This window comes from Epargyreus clarus, unplaced genomic scaffold, assembly GCF_041222505.1.
Source record: "Epargyreus clarus isolate Ecla_fem2 unplaced genomic scaffold, WU_Ecla_fem_2.2 ptg000019l, whole genome shotgun sequence".
Taxonomy (NCBI): Eukaryota; Metazoa; Arthropoda; class Insecta; order Lepidoptera; family Hesperiidae; genus Epargyreus; species Epargyreus clarus.
In genome coordinates this window covers 14,941,979-14,963,836 of record NW_027332227.1, presented here as the reverse complement: position 1 = coordinate 14,963,836, position 21,858 = coordinate 14,941,979, and the positions used below count along the sequence as shown (strand labels likewise).

The 21,858-nt window shown below is 34.1% G+C and overlaps 2 protein-coding genes and 1 long non-coding RNA gene across 5 annotated transcripts in view; 2 read left to right on the top strand and 1 right to left on the bottom strand.

Moving 5' to 3' along the window:
* Positions 1–561: 561 nt before the first annotated feature.
* On the top strand, positions 562–1,499 carry LOC140749983 (uncharacterized). Of its 2 annotated transcripts, none has more exons than XM_073083258.1 (2): positions 562–749; positions 1,203–1,499. In XM_073083258.1, the coding sequence occupies exon 2, from the start codon at positions 1,216–1,218 to the stop codon at positions 1,477–1,479; it is 264 nt and encodes an 87-aa protein (XP_072939359.1). In that variant the 5' UTR covers positions 562–749; positions 1,203–1,215; the 3' UTR covers positions 1,480–1,499. The 2 variants fall into 2 exon arrangements, with proteins under 2 accessions (XP_072939359.1, XP_072939358.1); XM_073083257.1 differs by having other exon boundaries at positions 567–749; positions 1,214–1,499.
* Positions 1,500–4,788: 3,289 nt separating this feature from the next.
* The window catches only part of Gdap2 (ganglioside induced differentiation associated protein 2), a 104,608-nt gene continuing 87,538 nt past the window's right edge, over positions 4,789–21,858 (top strand). Inside the window, exon 1 of one of the 2 annotated variants that reach the window (XM_073083245.1) lies at positions 4,789–4,994. The gene's annotated coding sequence lies outside the window, so the exon portion shown is untranslated. Of the gene's footprint in view, positions 4,995–15,478; positions 15,660–21,858 lie in introns of those variants that run through there. The other variant, XM_073083244.1, reaches the window with a different exon arrangement.
* On the bottom strand, positions 9,573–10,694 carry LOC140750463 (uncharacterized). Its single transcript, XR_012103216.1, has 2 exons — positions 10,290–10,694; positions 9,573–10,111 (listed from the first exon to the last, which is right to left on the bottom strand). It is a non-coding gene; the product is annotated as an uncharacterized LOC140750463 (long non-coding RNA).

Genomic DNA, 21,858 nt, shown 5'->3' with positions numbered 1-21,858 from the left:
TTCGTTGTTTAATATATAATTCGTTTTCCAATCGCTCGTAGAGGATATCACGGAAGATCATTCAAAATATGTCTATGGTTTCACTCAATTCACTCAAATGTCATTGTCAGTGTCATGTTTAAAAGTGTAATCAATGTAATAGTAAAGCCAATGTTTTTTTTACAACAGATTAATAAATAATTATTAGGTATATAGTGTTTTGGCTGAATGTCTATCAATGGTCAAGATCACAGAGAGATAAATGGCAGTTTCAAAATTAAAATATTGTGTTTAAGTAATCATGTACTTAGATAAGTAAAGAAATATACTTATCACTTTGAAATAAATCCAGAAATTGTCATACATTTTTTTATTTCTTTACTAAGTAGGTTTAGGTAAACAATGTATAATGTAATAATAATATTAGGTACTAGCAGCGAAAAGCTGGCTTTGAAAGGAGCTCTTTACGTCTTTGAAAGCCTTTATTTTTATTTACAAGCTTTTCTTTATAAGCCTCAGTAATGCCTCAAACAATATTACAAAAATTCAAATACTTGTAAATTTTCAGGCCGGTTTCTTAAAAGAAAATTGTTGACAGCTGACGTTTACAAAGTTTTCATCAAAGTGATTGATTTGCTGCTAAAATGTATTACTGTTAAACACTTTTTATGTAAACAAAATAATTAAAACTCAAAATAAAAATTAATCTTTGTAACTGTAACATTTTTAGCGCTTTTTTAAGTATTTGACATCGAGATAAACATATACAGGTAACAGATTATGGTTGTTATTATCAATTATTTATTATGAGTTACTGTCAGGATTTTAAAAGCAGTCAACCTTGTAGCAACTATGTCTTATTCTGATCTAGAAATGCCCCTTTTCCATAAAACACTAGATTTCCGTACATTCTAAAACAAACGAATATGTAGTATGTAAGTTACTATTTACTATTCTATTGCTCTCTATCTATCTACTATTATAACACAATAGCGCTTAACGCCGCTATTAATACGCAGAAATAGGTGTGGCAGATGCCGCCGGAGTAGGACCACATAGGATTGTACCACCTTTAAAATAGGTACAGTCAATTAGCTACCAGTGTCAAAAATCTAAATGTACAATCGCCACGTAAATAAACCACTGTTACCAATCTATAGGTCTTTTATTGAAACCATCTAACCTATCTGGCATTTTAAATACGAATCATCTGAACTCATTAGATCTTTTACAGCAATGACGAAGCAATCCGACCACAGCGAGACGGACTCCGAAGCTGGATCAGTGCGGTCCCGCCGCGCAGGGAAGCTCGGCGCCATCCTGTGCCCCACCGTCTGCGCCCTGCTCCTGGTCTGCATCTTCGCGGTCTCTTTCATCGGCACCAAGCTGGCCTACGAGCAGTACGACGCCCTGTGCGGCCGACGCTTCGACGTCACCAAGCTGATCATCTTCCCTAACGTCACCATGATGCGAGTGAGGCCGGTGCACCATTTACACTAATATATGATGTTCTCAGAAAAGTCGTTTTCTTTGAGTTTTTTTTTTAGTTTTGTGGATCGTAACCAACCTTCTAAAGTAATCAATGTCAAGCATAAAAGAGAAATGCATCAGTGCCTTTAGTGGATTTTTCATGGGACATTTCGTGCATCAGAACATTAAGCCGTTGGTTCCGGCTGTTATTGTTGCATACAATTTAGTCAGTAGCATTAAGGGCATAAGAATCTTCCAATCCATAGTTACCTCTACTAATACACAATGGATGAGCATTGAAAATTGTCCAAAATTTATCCTAAATGTGAGAAATGTGGTTAGTTTTATCGTGGGATCAGTACAAGGAAGGTCAGCGCCATCCTGTGCCCGACCGTCTGCGCCCTGCTCCTGGTCTGCATCTTCGCGGTCTCCTTCATCGGCACCAAGCTGGCCTACGAGCAGTACGACGCCCTGTGCGGCCGACGCTTCGACGTCACCAAGCTGATCATCTTCCCTAACGTCACCATGATGCGAGTGAGGCCGGTGCACCATTTACACTAATATATCATGCTTTGACAAATTTTGTTTCTTTTAAAGTTTATTTTTTTGGCTTTGTGGATCGTAACTAACCTTCAAAAGTAAGTGACGTCATGCATGAAAGGGAATTGGATCTGTGACCGTTAGTGGATTTTTATGCGTTTCTGTACGTCATATGCATGTAAGCCTTAGGCATTAAGCCGTCGGTCCCAGCTGTTATTGTTGGATAGAAATTAGCCAGAAGCATTAAGGACGTCAGAAATCTTATGGATCGTCGTGGAGAATGCTCAAGGCTTCCGCAAGTTGTGGATTACTTGAACAGTGGGTCAGTGGTTTACAATAAATAAATACAGATTTTATTAGCAAAAATATTTCGCCATCTACTTTGAATTAGTCTTTATGAACATTACTCCTTAAAAAACAATAAAACGTGAATGGTATCCTCGTAAGCCCATTGAGAAACTGTCCAACAAGTAAAACCACCTACTAATCGATAAGCATCTATTCCAAGTCTAGTCTAAAGCACTTTACGCACAATTCACACCTGAACTAAGTTGCCTAGATTGCCTGTCATGATCACGTTTCTACTGCGAAATAACCACAGATTAAAGAAATAGAGTAACGTTTTGTAGAATTTGTAAAAGTTTTAATGAATTCGTGAATAGTAACTTTTATATTAAAATAACTATGTAGTTAGGTACCTGCATGCATTCGGATCATTCAACTAACCCGAAAAAAAACGCTCGAATAAAATATTAAACCATACACAAAGTTATTTTCATGGTGCTGATTGAAGAAATACTAATAATAATAATTTTAATGATGAAATATTGCACACACCGATTGCGTCCAGTCAAAATCAGGATTAAATCTGAGAAAGTTTTGTTATTGTGCGACAATAAGCGGCTGGATTTTTTAAAAGTCGTTATTATTATATGTTAAATCCACAGACCTATATCTTTAGATATATATGATTGATGTGGATTATGAAGTTGTGCAAATCTATCAGTCGAACAAGTGCAAGTTGTTTTCCAACCACTTTTTTCTATCAAATGTACCTTCCTTGTTCAAATGTTCCTATAATATTCCGTGAATCAAAATTAATCATTATCTTCAGTTAATTATAACAAAAAAAACCTTATATAAAAGTCAATGACATAAAAAACAAAACTTCTTATATAATTGTATAAAGATATTTAACAGACGTTCTGTTTAATCTGTATTCTCCAGTACGCAACAGATAGGGACAGATAACAATGCTTTTACATAAATTCCCGCCCGCCACTTGTAGGCGCCAAATCTATGAGTCACGACGTGGTTCCGGGCACGTTGCTAGGTCCTGGAGCTTTGCGGTGGGTGCCGGACCTCTGAATTTGCATTACTATGCGGTCAGTCAGGTACATATTCGTATTTTGGAGGCTGCCAGTTACCCAACTGCAGTGCAGGTATCATTGAGCAGGAATCAACAAGAGATGAATCTTCTTTTCTTTACGAGGGGGAAATTTTTACCGCACTAAAACTCCTCCGGTGGCCGTCCTCAGCGCTTGTTGGAGAACTCCGGGATCTCCGATGGGTCACAATCGGAGTCGTCTGAGCGCGATGCCCCTATCGGGCTCCGGGGGGAACAGTTTACGCTGCTCCCACACACCAGGTGTTTACAACGGTATGCGGCCACACACACCGCCGTCCTTCTCGAGGTCGCTTGCTGGACGGATCGAGCTCCCATTTTTTCCGCCCGCAATCCCGGAAGCCCCGTTTTAGTCGCCTCTTACAACATGCAGGGAATACCGTAGCCCTATTCTAGTCCCGGGACTACAGGGACAAACAAGAGATCCACCTAGGAGGTCGGTTGTAAATTATGATTGCAAAAGGATCGCCTTATATATATTTTTTGCTTCAGTGTCGCTGTTGGACACCAGACATTTAGTAGACAGAAGATCTAAATCGTGGGTAGTTGAGTGGGTAGGCCGGTTTTTTTGGGAAAACAATACCTTGTAGTGGCAGTACCTAAGTGTATCGATATTTAGGTAAGTACATCGAGATGAATATAAAGAGGTGGTATTGTAAAAGATAGATGAAAATATGCGTCCTGCCAAACCTCATAATACTCTTAATCTAATATATAAAATTCTCGTGTCACAGTTTTCGTTGCCATACTCCTCCGAAACGGCTTGACCGATTTTGATGAAATTTTTATGCTTATCCGGTATCTATGAGAATCGGCCAACATCTATTTTTCATACCTCTAAGTCATAAGGGTTGTTCACCCTTAACATTTTTTTTATATGGCAACACAACGTTTGCCGGGCCAGCTAGTAATACCATAAATAATTCGTTTTCTTAGGACTCCTCTAGAAAAAAGGGTGTTAGAATAGTACACTTGGTTTTGTATGTCTATAACAAAATATACTTTGATGGACGACGCAAATTTTCTGATTATAATATTTTGATATTATATATTATATTGGTTTTTAAATAGATACCTAAAGTTTTCATCCTAATTTTCCGAAAGTTGATTTATTTTCAAGTAAATAAACTTGACTGTTAATAGCGCCATCTTACACATCGAGCTAAGAGCTCTTGGTCCGTTGAAATAGTGAGAGTTCAAATGCTTGATTCGTCTATCGATAGATGTCGCTGACCGGATAGTAATGGTAGCACCATATGTACCAGTTTTATGGCATTAAAAGTTTAATAATTAATTATAATAAGATAAAATAATAACATAAACTTAAAAAATTCAAAACTTTTATTATTTAAATTATATTTTAAATACAGTGGTTTTCAGGTTGACTTAATTTTATACTGGCAATGATAACATTGTGAAAATTTGACAGGAAATTGAAAAAAGAATAAAATGGGCGGTCGCTGTAATCGACGAGTAGGCTGCCGCAATTTTTTTTAAACATTTTAGCTTCGTAGAATTAGTTGTAATTCCCTTAAATTACCGCGTTATACAACAGTGCTAGTGTTAGTTGCTTCATATTCCCTCCAGTCACATATTTAACGTGAGTATTACCTGTGTTTTATTCAATTTTGTTCAGCATGTTGTATTGATTGTGGAACCAAAGGCCAATGTCAAGCGTTCGCTGCAATGAAATGGAAAATAAAACAAGCACACATGTGTTTTGACATAATTCTATTTTTGAAAAAGGAACGTTTGTTTTTGTTTAAGTAATATATACTGAACACTTGAACAAAAAAATCGTTTGTAATTCTTTATTATTGTTTAATTATGGATGTAATACTTAATCTTAACCGACTTTAACTAAGTTAGAATTTATTAATTGTTTTAATTCATATTAATCTGCCGCGCGATATAGTTTACTTTCAGAATGTAATATCCAAATAATCCAAAGCAGAGTATTATATAAGAATTAAGACTGAAGAACTCATATACTCTTCTTACAAGAAGTACAAAATTACAAGAAGCAAAAAAGAAGATATTATGATTATTTTATTATTGGTTAATTACTATTCCTACTCTTATACATTAGTAGTTTTCATACTTTAATTAAATATTTTTATTAAGTAAGTAGTGCAATAGTTCTAGTTCAGTCCAATGTTAATTATGTCATTAATAACTTAAATATCACATATGGATGGCTTGAAACTACTTACTACTGATGGTACTTCTATAAAAAATGTATGTACTTAATTATAGGTAGGTATTAAGTTGGAAATTAAGCAATTAGTAAAATAAATAGTTGATTAATTACTATCAGTCATTTTGTAAGCCTACATTAGCCTTGTTAGTGTTTATGTGAGGGTCAAATCCTATAAGATAAATTTGACCCACTTCCCACTATCTGGCAGAATTTTTGCATGCTTGTTATAGCTAAGGATGTTTTTATATTTATTCTCTCATTCACTCTTATTTTGTGTTCTTGGTTTATTTTAAATAGACTCTTGTACTACAAGCTAAGGATAGATATATACTAAGTCTTATATGAATTAAGTCTTATAAATTTCTTATATTATAACTAACAGTGTTATGGAAATTAATTTATTATTTATTATTACTTATTAATTCAGATAGGAAAAGTGTAAACGAATATAGGATGAGTGCGGATTGGGTATTGAAAACTGTTATATATATTATGAAATTAACAAGAATTCACATAGCCAAAGTCATTATTATTGTACATTGTTTTACATCCTTAAATTAAAAAAAATAGTATTTTGTGTCAACCATAATGATAATTGTAGTTAATCATTGTGAAAAATAGAATTGTTATCAACATGAAGAAACATGGTGAAGTATATTCTAGACTATCAGAGCCATGCCTAACTTCATTAGAAATTACATGTGAATAACTTGCAGATGGCCCATATGGTGCCAATTGAATTACTTATTAACAGAGGTAAACTTTTACATTATACTACGCTCAAACTTTAAATAATGACATATTTTCTAAAGCACAGGAAGGTCTCTTCTAATATCTAATTATGATTTCATAAAAATGTAATTTCATTTCTTTATTTTTGTATACCTCTACTTCTTTGTAATATACTTCTTTTGGTGTATTTGGAATAATTAATGAGATTGAATTTTTACAATACAGACATCCAAAAACACTATAAAGTTGTGTAGGAAATGACTCTAGTTTTTTCAGAAAAGGCTACCAAAGAATGGTACCTACATACCATCATTTTGTGATTTAATTCACTACTTACGCGTGTATGTACATAAGATTTTTTATATACTTACAAACTGACGTCTGAACTAAATCTTATCCCGTAAAAAGTCAAAAATAAAGCAGTCTAGGGTAAAAGACTTAGAAAGCCTAGATTTTATGTTTGCCTCAAACAGGTTCAGGTTATCGTCAGGAAATACGAACATTTCCCGAAGATATGCGTATTTGTAGCTAACTGAACCTTGACTCAATTGTAATGGCATAATGGTAAGTCGTAGTATCAGTCGTGCTATTAACCTGTCAGCGCTTCGCGATACTCCTCACTAGTTATGATCTACCGACAGTTAACAAGCGTGACCTTGGATGGCGTGTCTCCAAGCCATAAACATATCACGCAGGTAGCTGGCTGATATGTAGCTGACAGTGTTGCCAACCCTTTCGAATTAAAAAGTAGCAAGTCATCTTTAAAAATGTAGTAAACTACATAAATATTAGTGCTCGGCAGAACCAAATAATCTTTGAAATGCATATTTGACGGCGAAAAGAACCTCATCTGCATGTTATATACTCAATAAGAACAACTCATTTTATAGTGAACGAGCTTTTGCCCGCGGCCTCGCTCGCGTTACGAAGTAATATTTTCAGCCCCTATTTTATCCCCTTGGGGGTAGAATTGATCAAAATCCTTTCTTAGCGGATGCCTACGTAATAACATCTACCTGCATGCCAAATTTCATCCCGATCCGTCCAGTGGTTTGGGCTGTGCGTTGATAGATCACTATGTCAGTCAGTCACCTTTAAGTTATATAAGTTTAGATTAAATGAAACGATTAAACATTAAAAAAAGGATTAAAACAAAAAAGTGACAGCAATAGTTGTGTTGGCAACACTGTTGCCAAGAATCACTTTACAGCTGTTATTAATAACTGTTTAGCTGACTTTTCAACGCACAACAAAGTTTACAGTGGTTATCATTAACATCTTAATTACTTGAAAAGTTCAACCTTTTGTATAACAATTGGTTAATTAGAGCCTCGCATGTATATCTCCAAATGTAAAAATGTTGTGGGAATCGACTTATCAAAGCGTAATAAAATTTATTAGGAGTATCAACGCTCGAACAAAGAATATAAGAAATATATATAAAAAACAATAATTTTCCAACCAAAGAAAGGTTTTCCAAGGGTTCAAAAATTTTATTGTGTTGATTTCGACAAGGCTTCTGTTACATCATTTCACCATATTTTTATTTCGACCACTTGCTATTATGAAACCGCCTACTTGAATACAAAAATACAATGTGAGGACTGTTGAATTATAAATATAAAAATATATTACGTTTTAATATTAAACATAAAAGGACCCATCCGACCATAGATATTACTTTAATTCTGAGGCTCGTCCATTGATCCTTCCACGTATAAATTCACGGTTGACTAATTTTGTTTTGGATCTATCTATGACCCTCGCAAAAAGGAAACAGCGAAGCGTAAAATTGTTCAGATTCATAATCATCAGTATTAATTTAATTATATGAAGTTATGCAAAAACTAAGTCCACTTTAATGAGATTTTTCATTAAAATTTGCTTTACTAAAACGGCACCTGATCCTCTTCGTACGGAATGATTTGATACCCATCATAGAGCTAAAAGTTCGTATGAATTTTAACTTGGGCTTGGCGCTTTATTTCTCGTTAGGAGAAATGGGGGCAACGCTTATTTTTGCATCACATAAAGGAAATCCTGGAATAAAATCATTTTGATTCCGTGCATCCTTTGTTCTGAGAATTCCGTTCCGATCTCCACACTACTGATGAGATCGAACATCAAATTGATCTTTTTACGTGGAATATTTTATCTAGACATTACATGTAACGTATCCTTTATGAGTTTCACATTTACGAACGCTTTTTGTAACGAAAATGATATCCAAACTCTTGGATGAAAGGTTGAGACTCGACCCAACATACGCTTACTTCAACTCCAAACAAACATTAAGGATTTAAGATCTCCGAAGCAATTCAACAATTTCTTTCTTACGCGATGAATGCTGGACTTCTAGAGCCTACAGAATATAAGAAAATATTTTCTAAGACTACATCCAAAGAATCTAAATGTACGACGAATGGTCTGCATGCGCGACAGAATTAATCTATTTCTGGTCTGATTGCTACATGTAATTCTTAGGTTCCAAAAATAGCATATCACTTAACATCCACTTAATATTAATAATTGGCTACTTGACACTTTTTGGGAAAGTGTTTTAATGAATTAGTATGCGTATTATATATGCCTTTCATTGATCACTTTTTCGAAAAAAGGGCTATTCATTAATAAAAATCGAACTTTCTTTACGGTGAACGGAACGTCGCGTTAAATCAGGCGGTCAAGTGTCATTTTGTGGCAGAACGTCATTACACTGTAAACAAACAACGCTTAGAAGAAAATTGAGAGTTATTTAGCTATTATAACTAAAATTTAAATAAATGACAAGTTATAAGACGTGTGCAGAGACGATGTGTACAAGTACGATCGTAACAAATTTGCTTATACAAGTTCCTAAACCCAAATCTCATAAACGTTAAAGAACTTGCAGATTCTTATATGTTTAAATCCTCTGTTTGCAAGCAACGACATTTTATACTATCTATGTAAGAGAAGTATTATTGAAAAGGAATAAATTTAGTAACTCTCGAGTGATTCGTCAATTCCAAATCATTGGAACGGGACGTAATCAAAACAAAACAGCAAGTGGAAGTATTCATATATTTAATATATTGTATAGATGTCTATGATAAGAATAGAATTATAAGACGTCTATGAGAATTCTATTTTAAGGGCCCATTCAGTAATTAATAGGACACAATTAAAATATTTCATGACTGTGTTATTATTGATGGTGCATGTGCACTGATTAAGTTACAGGACTGTATAATTAAAAATACATGATTTGCTAATATTAGTATTTTATTAACCGATTTCTTTGTTTATTTGGTTTATATGGTTCTATTAGTGAGTACACACAGTAGAACTTTTGTATATATTTATCATATGTTACAGTTACAATAATTAATACAGATCACCTAAGCTAAATTTTTGTGCTGCTTGCGTGTCTGCTTTTCTTCATTACTAAAATTATTTTCCGTAACAAATGGATATATATTTTTATCACTGTCATTTTCAGAATTAAATTGCAATGCAATAATAGGAACTGTATGGTCACTTTTCTTCCTTTATCTTGTTGGGTAGGTTACGCAAGTAAAGAAGTACTATTTCCCGTGTACTTTACTTTATGTATTTCAGACTGGTGCCCACTTTCGAAAGTTTTGGCTCCTCACTTCTTCTAGGCAGGACAGTCATCACATTTTCATTTTCATTGATGTACCTTGTGTTCAGGACAACTTTTACTTTTCATGAAACACAAACTTGCCTTCCTCTTAAACTGCACATACTCTATAACGTCGTCACTATACGATTGTCGGGAAGATCTGTAAATTTAAATATAACCAATTAATAACCTTAAAACAGTTCACATAAGAATATAAGTATATTTAAAAAAATCTTAATAATTACTTGAAGACAACCTTTCTTCTGTCTGAAGTCAGTTAAGAAATGTTTTAATTGTCCGATATGATTAAATGTAAATATAAAGAATGTTTTACTTACGTTGTTTATTTGATATTTCCATAGGTTATCTCACGGAAGTTTTTGTATCCATTTTGATTTATTGCACTGCATATATGGATGTTCTTTAAGCAGGTTCACGCTATCAGCTTTACTATAGTATGGCTTCATTTCGGTTCACAACATAAATTCAACCAACTCTAACAGCAAACGATTTAATTATTATTTTTCTTGTTTGGTTTCGATGTAGTGACGTCACATGACATTTGAGGCAGCACTGTCGCCGTTTTGGGATTTAAAATCCACAGATAAAAAATCGAAAATTTCTTTTTAAAAATTAAAATACTTAGAACGTATTAAAAAATAAACGAAATACTGCATAATTTATGTTTACTTATAAGCTATCATATCCAACATATTTCATATTTTATTGTTATAACTGTCAAGTACCCAATTAACAGTCATATAAATAGGAGTAGCTTCCGCCTTCGAAACTTGTCCAGATCTGCCTTTACCAAATACATTTTCTTATCTGCCTATTTAATTTAATTGAGCAACAAACAGACCTGCGTTTGTATGCTAAACGATTTACCGGTGAATAATTATGCAAATCCTATTCTTTTCCGGACTTTGCGCAGATAGGAATCAAGTTTTACAACCCAAAATAGTTTAATGGCAATAGGTAATTCTTAAAACCAACTTAACCAATATTACTTAACAAGGATTGGATAGCTGTAAAAGATCAGTTGTATAAAAGGACTACTTTGAAGATCATACCTTTGGCTTTTGGAACGAAGAATGAAGGAAAATATCTTGGGGAAACATTATATTATATGTATAAGAGTTTTCTAAAACATTCCAAAAGATAATTACGTAAGGTAAAATTTCTCAATATACTTTGTATGTGTAACAGATTATGGACGAAACATTTATCATGTTAGGAGGAGAAGAGAACCATTGCTAGCTGTGAAACAGTAACTATTGATAATGAAAGATTAGGTGCTCAAGTATTTATAATTTGCAAAAATTCAAATAAGCCAATCCCCTTCTTGGTTTTCGGACTTTTAGAAAACCAACGATTTCATTTGTCATCAAAATATTGGTGTTTAAATATAAATTCTAAAATTATAATTATCAAAATCATATATTTGAGAAGGGAATTTCAATATCAAATATCATAAATCCTTACACTTCCGTGAACTATGACCTAGTTGCAGGGGTCCACCTGGGATGCGTTTGTGACGTCTGCCCGTGACGTCACGAATGGCACACTGACCTATTTACAGTGGGGTGGGAAGGTCCCCCATTCAGTTTTAATCTGCTAACAACCCAGTTCTATTTTTAGCTTCACTACTCCATTCATTGAGCACGGCCGTGCAGATGCAACCATTGAATATGGTTAGCAATGTGATAAATGTCGTCACTCACACTAATTACAACGTGTCAGCAGCGCTGTATCTGAATGGGAACGTTAGTTTCTTTTTTGCTTGTTGCTATTTCTTTAACTCGGATACTAAAGAGATTAAAAGTAAACTAATGTCCGTTGTTAATAAAATTAATCTATCCAATGTTTTAAATTTCAACCTTTAGTAGGCAAAAATGCATAAGTTGATTAATCAATAGAGTCTTTAGAATTACATTTACATTTAGCTAAAAGTAATAAAAAATTGTTTGCTGCCGATCCATTATATACTCGTATAATTATTATTAAAGAAATCTTAAATGGTAATCAATAAAATAAATCCCATCAGTGGCATAAGATGTTAGAAATTGATGGAAATATTTTATTCATTAGCGTTAAAGTTATCTTTAATAAATGACTACTCGCTCACGAACGAAATTGATTACTTTTCGGTTTTCCCAATACATATGTATCAGGGACGATGCTTTTAATTTCCTCTCAATCCGATATACTACTTCCACTTAGATTCTACGGTAATTACACGATAGTCAATGTTGCATTGGATAGGTTGGCACTTTTAAAGTGTTTTTAGACGTAAGTCACTTTGTTGACTTTTTGCACATACGTTGTAATTCTAAAGGTGCGAAAAATGAAATTTTAATGAACCTTCATCGCGACAGTCATTCGTATTACGAGTAAAACATCTATATTATATTATAGTATATTGATTCGTGACATTACCTCGACCCGAATACAACTTATTTGCAATTGATGCATTGCAGATTCTCTCAAACGTTAACTTTTAATAATTTACGCCATTATGATCACTTTGTTTGGCGTCAATTATAAGTCGTAAAACTAATTGCTTTTTTATATATTTGGTGGGTTAATTCTGATTGATAACCATTGTTGATTTACAGTCCATGACGCTATCATTTGGTTATTTTACGTATGTATAGACAGTCAGTCTCGTGCGAGAGGAGTTATATAGGAATCTAATCGTAAGAACTTGATTGCAGTTGTTCATAAGAATACAATAACCATTCTCTTAGAACTTTACACGCATGTTCTAAGCCTTTAAATAAATCATATAAATATCACATATCGATACCTTAATTCGCAAATCGGCCAACTCCACTTTTTGCAAAATGTATTTTTTATTTATTTTGATTTCGTTCAATGCCATTTATTATCAAAATAAATAAAAAAAAAACATTTTGAAATAAGTGGAGTTGGCTGATGTGCGAATTAAGGTTGCAATATGTAAACTTATTAAAACATAATTTATTACTTAAAGATGTTATATTTTTCGGAGATTATTCACATCTGATAAAAAAAAAAATAAGAATAATGATCTCTTAATGACTCGGAAACTACTGTGTTTTTGTAATATATCATCATTGCCAAACATTTTAATTCTGAGATTAATTTTGAAAGAAGAAAATGCTTACACATGAATACTTTCAGTAAATATTGTATCATTCTTTATTCCGCCATAACAAATGTTTCATTGCAATGTAAACGCATTCTTCATGTTTTGTCAGGTTGTGACAATTGTCGTATTTGTGTTTGACGCATTTGCTCTTATCTGCGTCATTAAAGTGTAACTTTGTCGCCATGACTGAAATATTTCCATGCACCATGCATCTGCAGAACAATATCTGATTCATACAGTGATAATTAAACTAAGTTTTATGTTAAAACATTTTTGCATCGCTAACCTTGTATCGCTAAAGTTGGTCTTGTTAGTGGTGAGACCATTAAGTATTACAAGATTTATGATGACTAATGTCACGGGAAATTGACAGTAATCAAGGAAATCTTTATTCGCGAGAAGCAAATAACACCGCATGCTGAATTATATGTTTCTGGTACTAGAGAAATACTAGTTTCATTAAAATGGCACTATGGCGGAAATATAAACGTTTTGCTACTGACATATTGCCATGTAAACATGAGTCTTATAGCATCATAAAAATATATTCATTTACTGTAGAATTAAGCTTAGGAATTTTACTATTTGATGCTTATTTATACTTTCTCGTATAAACTGATTTAGTTCGCAAACAGTCACGACAGCCATTAGAAGCACGATCGTTGTCAACTCTGGCCATTACCAGTAATTCTTGTGATCGTTATATTTCTGTACCTCCTCCAAATCTCCGATCACGCAAATCTTTATTATCATTACCCTAATTATATTCTTCGAGTACTACGTTAAACGTTTTGGTTCATACTTCCGTTTATTAGTTAGTATATAGTAAATAACTTCACAATAGTATTGTGAAGTTATTTATCAATGATGGACGATTTCTTTTCATTATCAGCATTCAGTTTATTTTGTGGGTTTTGGAGCTATTTCAAGGTAGATTTATTCTAATATGAATGAATGATGAATGTGAGTGAATTATTTTAATTAACTCAATAGTTATTCCTGTTGATTTCATTGCCTTTCTTTTTATGACTTCAAGTTAAGAAGTTTGTCATCAATTAGGTAGCCATTGCTTTAGACTTCCTATTGATTTAAACTCTTCAGGCTAATGAATTTTTGAGTAAGTATTGTCATATAATCCCATAAAAGTGACGGGATGTTATACAAGCCAACCCCACTGTTTTCTATTGAGATATGTACAAATTTTAGGCATAACAATCAATAAACAATGTGCACTGTAAGGTTGCAAAGTCTACTTAAATGTATGCATTTAATTTAAAGGTGGTATTTAATTTAAAGGTAGTAGAACCCTGTTTGGTTTGACTCCGGCGGCACCACCGCCACACCTATTTCTACCTAATAACAGCAGTGTTAGGCGCTGCTGTGTTTCGAAATTCGAAAATCGAATTCGAAATCCATGTTTCGAATTCTGTATCAAACCCTTACTTACTAATGTCTTATGCTTGTAGCACCATAATTAGTACAATGTCCTCTTTATTACACGCTACATGCAGGTGAATAATCGGTGTGAGAGGAATGAACTTCAGTTCTCCACCGTACAAGCCTCCGCTTCAAGCTGGGATTGCTTGCTATATTAGGTTTACTCACGCAACCTTATGTTTTTGTGCGGAGTATTTGTATGCAATATATTATTGTGAAGATTGACGAGTAATATAAGGTTGGATTCAGGCACTTTTGATGGTATGGGAGGTGGTGCGGTGTATATTACTTTGTTTCTCAATCTTTAACTGACTTCTCAAAGAAAGGAGGTTGTCTTTTCGTCGTGTATATTTAATTATTGTCCAAGTATTTGCGGATTTTGGTTAAAACATAAGCAAAGGTTAAACCTAGAATTGGAAATATGTAATGTTTGAAAAAATAACAGGTTAGTACTTTATTTAATTATAACCATTAGGATAACGATAATTTATTAATGGGAGTATTAAGCTACAGTGCAACACTAATTATATGATTACTTCTTCTTACTATTATAATAAATGATATATTGATACAAGTGAGACTGTGCATACATTAAAGTTTCAATGCTATTAAAAATAATTTGTTTTGCTGGTTTTACATTTATAAGTATTTCAGCATGTATGAACACGGTAAGTATTTAATAATTCCTACCAAGGCGAAGTAAATAAGTATTTCTTTCTTGTAAATTACTTTGAATGAGTAAATTGTATGCAATTAAAGTATATTTTGCACGATAGCATTAGGTAAACCTACTAACATAAAGAACTAGGCGTGGGCACACCTGAATATCTGCTAACCTACTCAGTTTGAAAGCTTGTTTGTTTGTGTGAGCAAATGTAAACGTTCTCGCCATTGGAATAAAATTTATTCTTGATGACATCGAAGACTACTTTGAATTCACGGCGAGGTTGATCATCATCAGTTGAACAACTTCAGTATCCATTCGACCACGGCTCGCGTCGGACGTGTCGCTCGTCCGTAACGAAATTAGTGTACGATTGTGTGTCATTAAACTGAGCTTTTGTGTGAGTGGTGTAGCAGTTTTGCCATTGTTTCAAGGGTCTCGACACAGTTTTCACACTGGATTTCCAATTTGATGGTACGTTACATAGTTTGGTTTACGCCAAACTGGTTTGTAGTTTATGGTTATTTATTTCTTACTGTACTCAAGTGCTCACGTACGGAGTTTTTCTAGTTACCTTAACTGTTTATGTAGACATCTTTCGTGAAACAGTTATTTTCATTTTAAATTGAGCGAAATGCCTTCGTTAAAGTTTGGCGTGTTTTATTTACCATGGCGTTACTACCAGCATACGCTTATTGACATTGAATGTTTAAACAAATATACAAATAGGAAATGTTAACCGTATTTGTCAAACCCCTATTTTTTGTGTCCAGATTTTTTATCACGTAAATTAAATGTGTAATAAGTTATAATAACAATAAAACTGTAATCCTACAGTAGTTCCTTATCGTTTTCGATAAACAATAGGTACGTTCGGCCGCCATTATTTTAACTCTGCCACCGATAGATATTGTATTATATCTATACTACGAGTATTATTTCGTATGTGTTTAGTTTCAAAATAAAGTAACACAGGAAACTTAAATGTAAATTCTTGTCATATTTATTGTAACCTTACTCTTGTAACCTTTGTTGTGCATTAGCAACTAAGGTAACCTACTTTCTATTAAAATTATTTAACAATTTATTATTTAATTTACTAATCTGGCATCTGTCATTGGGAATATAGGTTAGTTTCTCAGCGCATTTTGTAACAGCAGGCAAAACGGCAGCGCTGCAAAATGTTTTTCTCTATATCATATAAGTTATTTTATATCACGGCGTGCGTAAATGGACGTTTTACGCACGCTTCGCGTGCGCAAAACTCCCATTTCCGACCCCGTAATATAAAATTTTATACAACACGCGGACGAAAAACGTTTTTCTGACTCGTGTGATTGCAGTCCTCGCCTGCGGCTCGGCCTGCAAACTCACACTTGTCAGAAAAAAATTGTTCGTCCTCGTATTGTAATGTACTATTTTCTCACAACTCTCGAGTTTTTTTCAATGATATTCTTATCTTAAATATGGTGAATCAATTTTTGTTGATACGATTAATTTAAATAGGTTATCTTATATTGTGGTATCACCCGTCAATAGTAATCTAATTAAAGGTCTATTGTATTCGGAAGTCTTACAAAAACTTATCGGCTTTGGCGTTTACGTACGATGTTTATATTCGCGTTTCACGGCCAAGTTCTACCGTCCGGACACCCTCCGCCCGCGGTGTCGCCCGCGTTTTTATATCCACCTTCTATTTTGGATTAATAAAGTTTTTCTCCATCACCAACTAAGATATTATATAACTACTAGCTGACCCGGCAAACGTTGTGTTGCCATTAAACGCTGTATTGCTATATAAATAAAAAAACGTTAAGGGTGAACAACCCTTATCACTTAGGGGTATGAAAAATAGATAGTAGCCGATTGTCAGACCTACTGAACATGAATATAAAATTAGGTGAAAATCGGTAAAGCCGTTTCGGAGGAGTACGGTAACTAACATTGTGACACGAGACTTTTATACATAAGATATGCGTTTAATTTTGTCAATCTCGAGTCTGTTAAAGGCGGTAGAACCAGAATGAATTGATCGACGCAATAAACCTATTTTTAGCCTGAAGCATTTCTTGCGTTTGGTCCTCAAGAGCTGCGACGCATCTTTAATCTTGCTATTTTACTTTAGGTTATGGGCCATTGACCCGTTTTTAGTCATTGTTGTTTAAATAGTAATTCCGATAGTTCAGTAAAACTAGTTCCGCGAGTGTTTTCTCGATTTTTAGGTCGGCCGTTACAATACAAAATTTTCATTTTGTACCGAAGTAAAATGGCCGTGTCTAACGTTCATATAGACAAATTAAAGGGACGAGAGAATTATAATACTTGGAAGTTCGCAGTCCAAACCTATTTACAACATGAGGATTTGTGGGATTGTGTCGAATCTGCCGAAGATTCTACCATAAATGCGAAGAACGACCTCAAGGCGAAGTCGAAAATTATTTTGCTTGTGGATCCGATTAATTACGTTCATGTTCAAGAAGCAAAGACTGCCAGACAGGTATGGAAAAAATTGCAAAATGCGTTTGAAGACTCAGGTCTGACACGAAAAGTTGGGTTACTCCGCGATTTGGTAAATACAACCTTAGAAAGTTGTGACAGCATAGAAGACTATGTGAATAAAATTGTGACCACCGCCCACAAACTTAGAAATATAGGTTTTAATGTTGATGATGAGTGGCTTGGTACTTTAATGTTAGCCGGTTTGCCGGAAAAATACAAACCGATGATCATGGGGTTAGAAAGCTCAGGTATAAAGATAACAACTGATTGCATAAAAACCAAATTACTTCAGGAAGTAAAAGACACGAATGTTTCAGTTCTGTACACAAAGCATAATAATAAAAATAATCTCAAATTTAATAAATGTACCAAATCACCTGGTCCCCGTTGCTACAATTGTAATCGATATGGCCATATAAGCAAATTCTGCAACCTTAAGAAGAAAAATGATGATAATGGAAAAGGTTATGCAGCTGTTTTTTCTGCAACTCGACAATCCGTAGATAATGCTTCATGGATTGTAGATTCTGGCGCATCTTTACATATGACGAATATTCTTGATGGAATGTATGATATCCGGGCACCTCCGATACAAAATATAATGGTCGCCAATAATGAATCAGTTGCTGTACAATATATTGGTAATATTGACTTAAACCTTATTGGTGAAGATGGTAATGTAAACAAAGTACAGGTGAAAGATATTTTGTATGTTCCAAAGTTGAATTCGAATCTATTGTCAGTCAGTCAATTGTCTAAGAGTGGTTGTCAAGTAATGTTTAATAAGATTGGATGTCAAATATTAAATAAACATCAGAAAATAGTGGCTACTGCTAAGCTTATAAACAACATGTATAAGTTAAATACTTTTAATGGCAATGCATTTGTTGCTACTTCCGAAGAAACGAGTTTAAATATTTGGCATCGAAGAATGGGACATTTGAATTACAATGATGTACGGAAACTGCCATTGTGCACTGAAGGAATTAAGTTAGTAGAAAACAATAATATAAATATCAATTGTATTCCCTGTTTGAAAGGTAAACAAACCAGATTTCCTTTCTCAAATTGTGGTTCGAGGGCAAAAGAGCCATTGCAAATCGTGCATTCTGATTTGTGTGGACCTATGGAAGTGCCATCTATGGGTGGAGCAAGGTATTTTATAACCTTTATAGATGACTTCTCTAGGAAGGTTAATGTCTATTTCTTAAGAAATAAAACAAATATTAAAGAGGTGCTTCAAATATACAAAAACGAAATGGAAAATCAGCTTGACTGTAAAATAAAAATTCTTCGAACAGATAATGGCTTGGAATATATTAATCATGAAATGTCGAAATTTTTATCAGGTTACGGCATCAGGCATCAAACATCAGCGCCCTATACACCAGAGCAGAATGGGCTGGCAGAGCGCATGAATCGCACGCTCGTAGAACGTGCCAAGTGTATGCTGGAGGATGCTGGATTATCCAAGAAATTTTGGGCAGAGGCAGTGGAGTCTGCAGCTCATATTATTAACCGTTCTCCGACTCGCGTCCTTAACGATGTGACACCACTGGAAATGTTGACAGGTTTGAAACCAAATATTTCTCATTTGAAAATTTTTGGATGTAAAGCCATGGTGCACGTGCCGAAGGAAAAGAGATTGAAGTGGGATTCGAAATCCACTGAAATGATATTTCTTGGATATTGCGAGAATACGAAAGGGTACAGACTGTTGGATCCTGTCACTCAAAAGGTTACAAAAAGCAGGAATGTCGTATTCATAGAAGATGTTCAGAAAGATGTATTATTGCCGAATGTTAACTCTGATGCCCCATTACAGGTATCCATGCCGTTAGATGAGCCTGCTAAAACTACCGATAGTGTCAACAATCAAACTTGTAGTTCAAATGATTCTAATGAGGATGTAACTAATACAACTTTATGTGAAAGCTTTGAATCTGTGGATAATATGACAGATCAAGATCCGACATATGAACCAAGCACAGATTGTACATTTAGTTCTCCCGATAATTTTATTAATCTTAGGCCTCGAGGAAGGCAGCTAAGATATGTCAGTGATGATGAACAAGATGGAAATGAAATAGAACATGCATGCTTAGTTTTAAATCAAGATCCTTTAACATTAGAAGAAGCTCTATCTAGCCCAGAGTCCAGTCAGTGGCAAAAAGCAATGGAAGAAGAATTCAAATCTTTACAGATTAATAATACTTGGGTACTATGTGAGTTACCAGTGGATAAGAAAGCTATATCATGCAAATGGGTGTTTAAAACCAAAAGGGATGAAAATGGTGACATAGCAAAGTATAAAGCTAGATTAGTAATTAAAGGATGTGCTCAAAGAAAGGGATATGATTATAATGAAGTATATGCACCTGTAATAAGATTTTCCTCTCTACGTTATTTACTTACGCTAGCTGTGAAATATAATTTGGATATAGACCAGATGGACGTTGTATCAGCGTTCCTACAAGGCGATATTGAAGAAAACATTTATATGCTTCAACCTCCAAACTTCGAAGTGAACAATACACAAGTATGCTTATTAAAAAAGAGTTTGTATGGTCTAAAACAAGCTAGTCGGCAATGGAACTTAAAACTCGATCGTGCACTTAAATCCATTGGCCTAAAACAGTCATTACTTGATTCTTGTGTTTATTATAGAATAGATAACGAAGATATAACTTTTTTGGCTGTCTATGTGGATGACATTATTTTATTTACAAGTTCCATTGAAACTAAGAATTATATAAAAAATAATTTGTTTGATAAATTTGAAATAAAGGACTTAGGTGAATTGAAATATTATCTGGGTATACATGTACGTAGAGACAGAGAACGTGGAATTCTAAGTATAGATCAAACAAGATATATAAAAGATATATTGAGTAAATATGGAATGTCAGATTGTAAGAGCGTTAAAATCCCAATGGATCCAAAAACAAAATTTAAAATAATTGAAAATGTAGATTCAATTACTGATAAATATCCATATCAGGAAGTAATTGGGTGTTTATTGTACTTATCACAATGTACGCGCCCTGATATATCTTATGCGGTAAATACATTGAGCAGATTTAATTCAAAGCCACAAATGCAGCACTGGGTGGCGTTGAAGCGCATACTGCGATATTTGAAATTCACTGAAAATTATACACTTACATACAAAAGAAATGAAGAAAATTTTATACATGGTTATTGCGATGCAGACTGGTGTAATGATGAAATCGATCGAAGATCATGTTCCGGCTTTATTTTTATTCATCAAGGTGGTGCAATTTCATGGAACTCTCGCCGACAACCGACGGTTGCGTTGTCTACTACAGAGGCGGAATATATGTCACTTTCAAGCTGTACTCAAGAAGCAATGTGGCTTAAACAGATGCAAGAAGAATTTTGGCCGCAGTTAGTCACTGAACCTATAATTATTTTATGTGATAATCAAAGTGCCATTAAACTTGCAGGTACCATTAACTATCATCCCAGAACTAAGCATATAGATATACGACATCATTTTGTGCGCGACAAGGTACGTCTGAAGAAGATTGTAATAAAGTACGTGCAAACAAGTGAGATGGTCGCTGACATTCTGACGAAAGGAACTCCTCAGCAGAAGATTGAGTTTTGCTCTTCAAAGATGGGTTTATGTCTAAGGGAGGATGTTGAAATATAGACATACTTTTTGGACGATTCTTATTGTCTCGTTTTCTATCTGTCATTTGAGCTGTCACTTGCATCCACGTATCTATGCTTGTATCCGATATTCTCTCATTTGAATAAAACTAGAAAAACTACAAATTGCTATTTTACTTTAGCTTCAGATCATAAACTGCACTGTATGGAGTTTGTTACAGATGGTTTTATGCAAGTTAACACTTCTATCTTATGATAAAAATCTCGATAAATTTAACAGACACATGCATTAAAACCGGATGTTTAGGAATTATAGAAACAAGAATTACATGAACTTGTAAACTAGCAATTGACTTTTATAAAGAAAGGTCAATCATTTCGAAATTATATACGCTTTAAAGAAAACAAGATAAAGAAAATCTTGTTTATATTGCATAGATTATAAATTATATAATCAATGCAATATAAAAAGTGTATCGAATTAAGTAATAAGCTGTTTAAGTTTCACGTACTTTGTGAGTGATTGAGATTTTTTTTC

Bases quoted from the DNA above. Each gene is read 5' to 3' on its own strand.
- LOC140749983 (XM_073083258.1), top strand. From the start codon at position 1,216: ATGACGAAGCAATCCGACCACAGCGAGACGGACTCCGAAGCTGGATCA.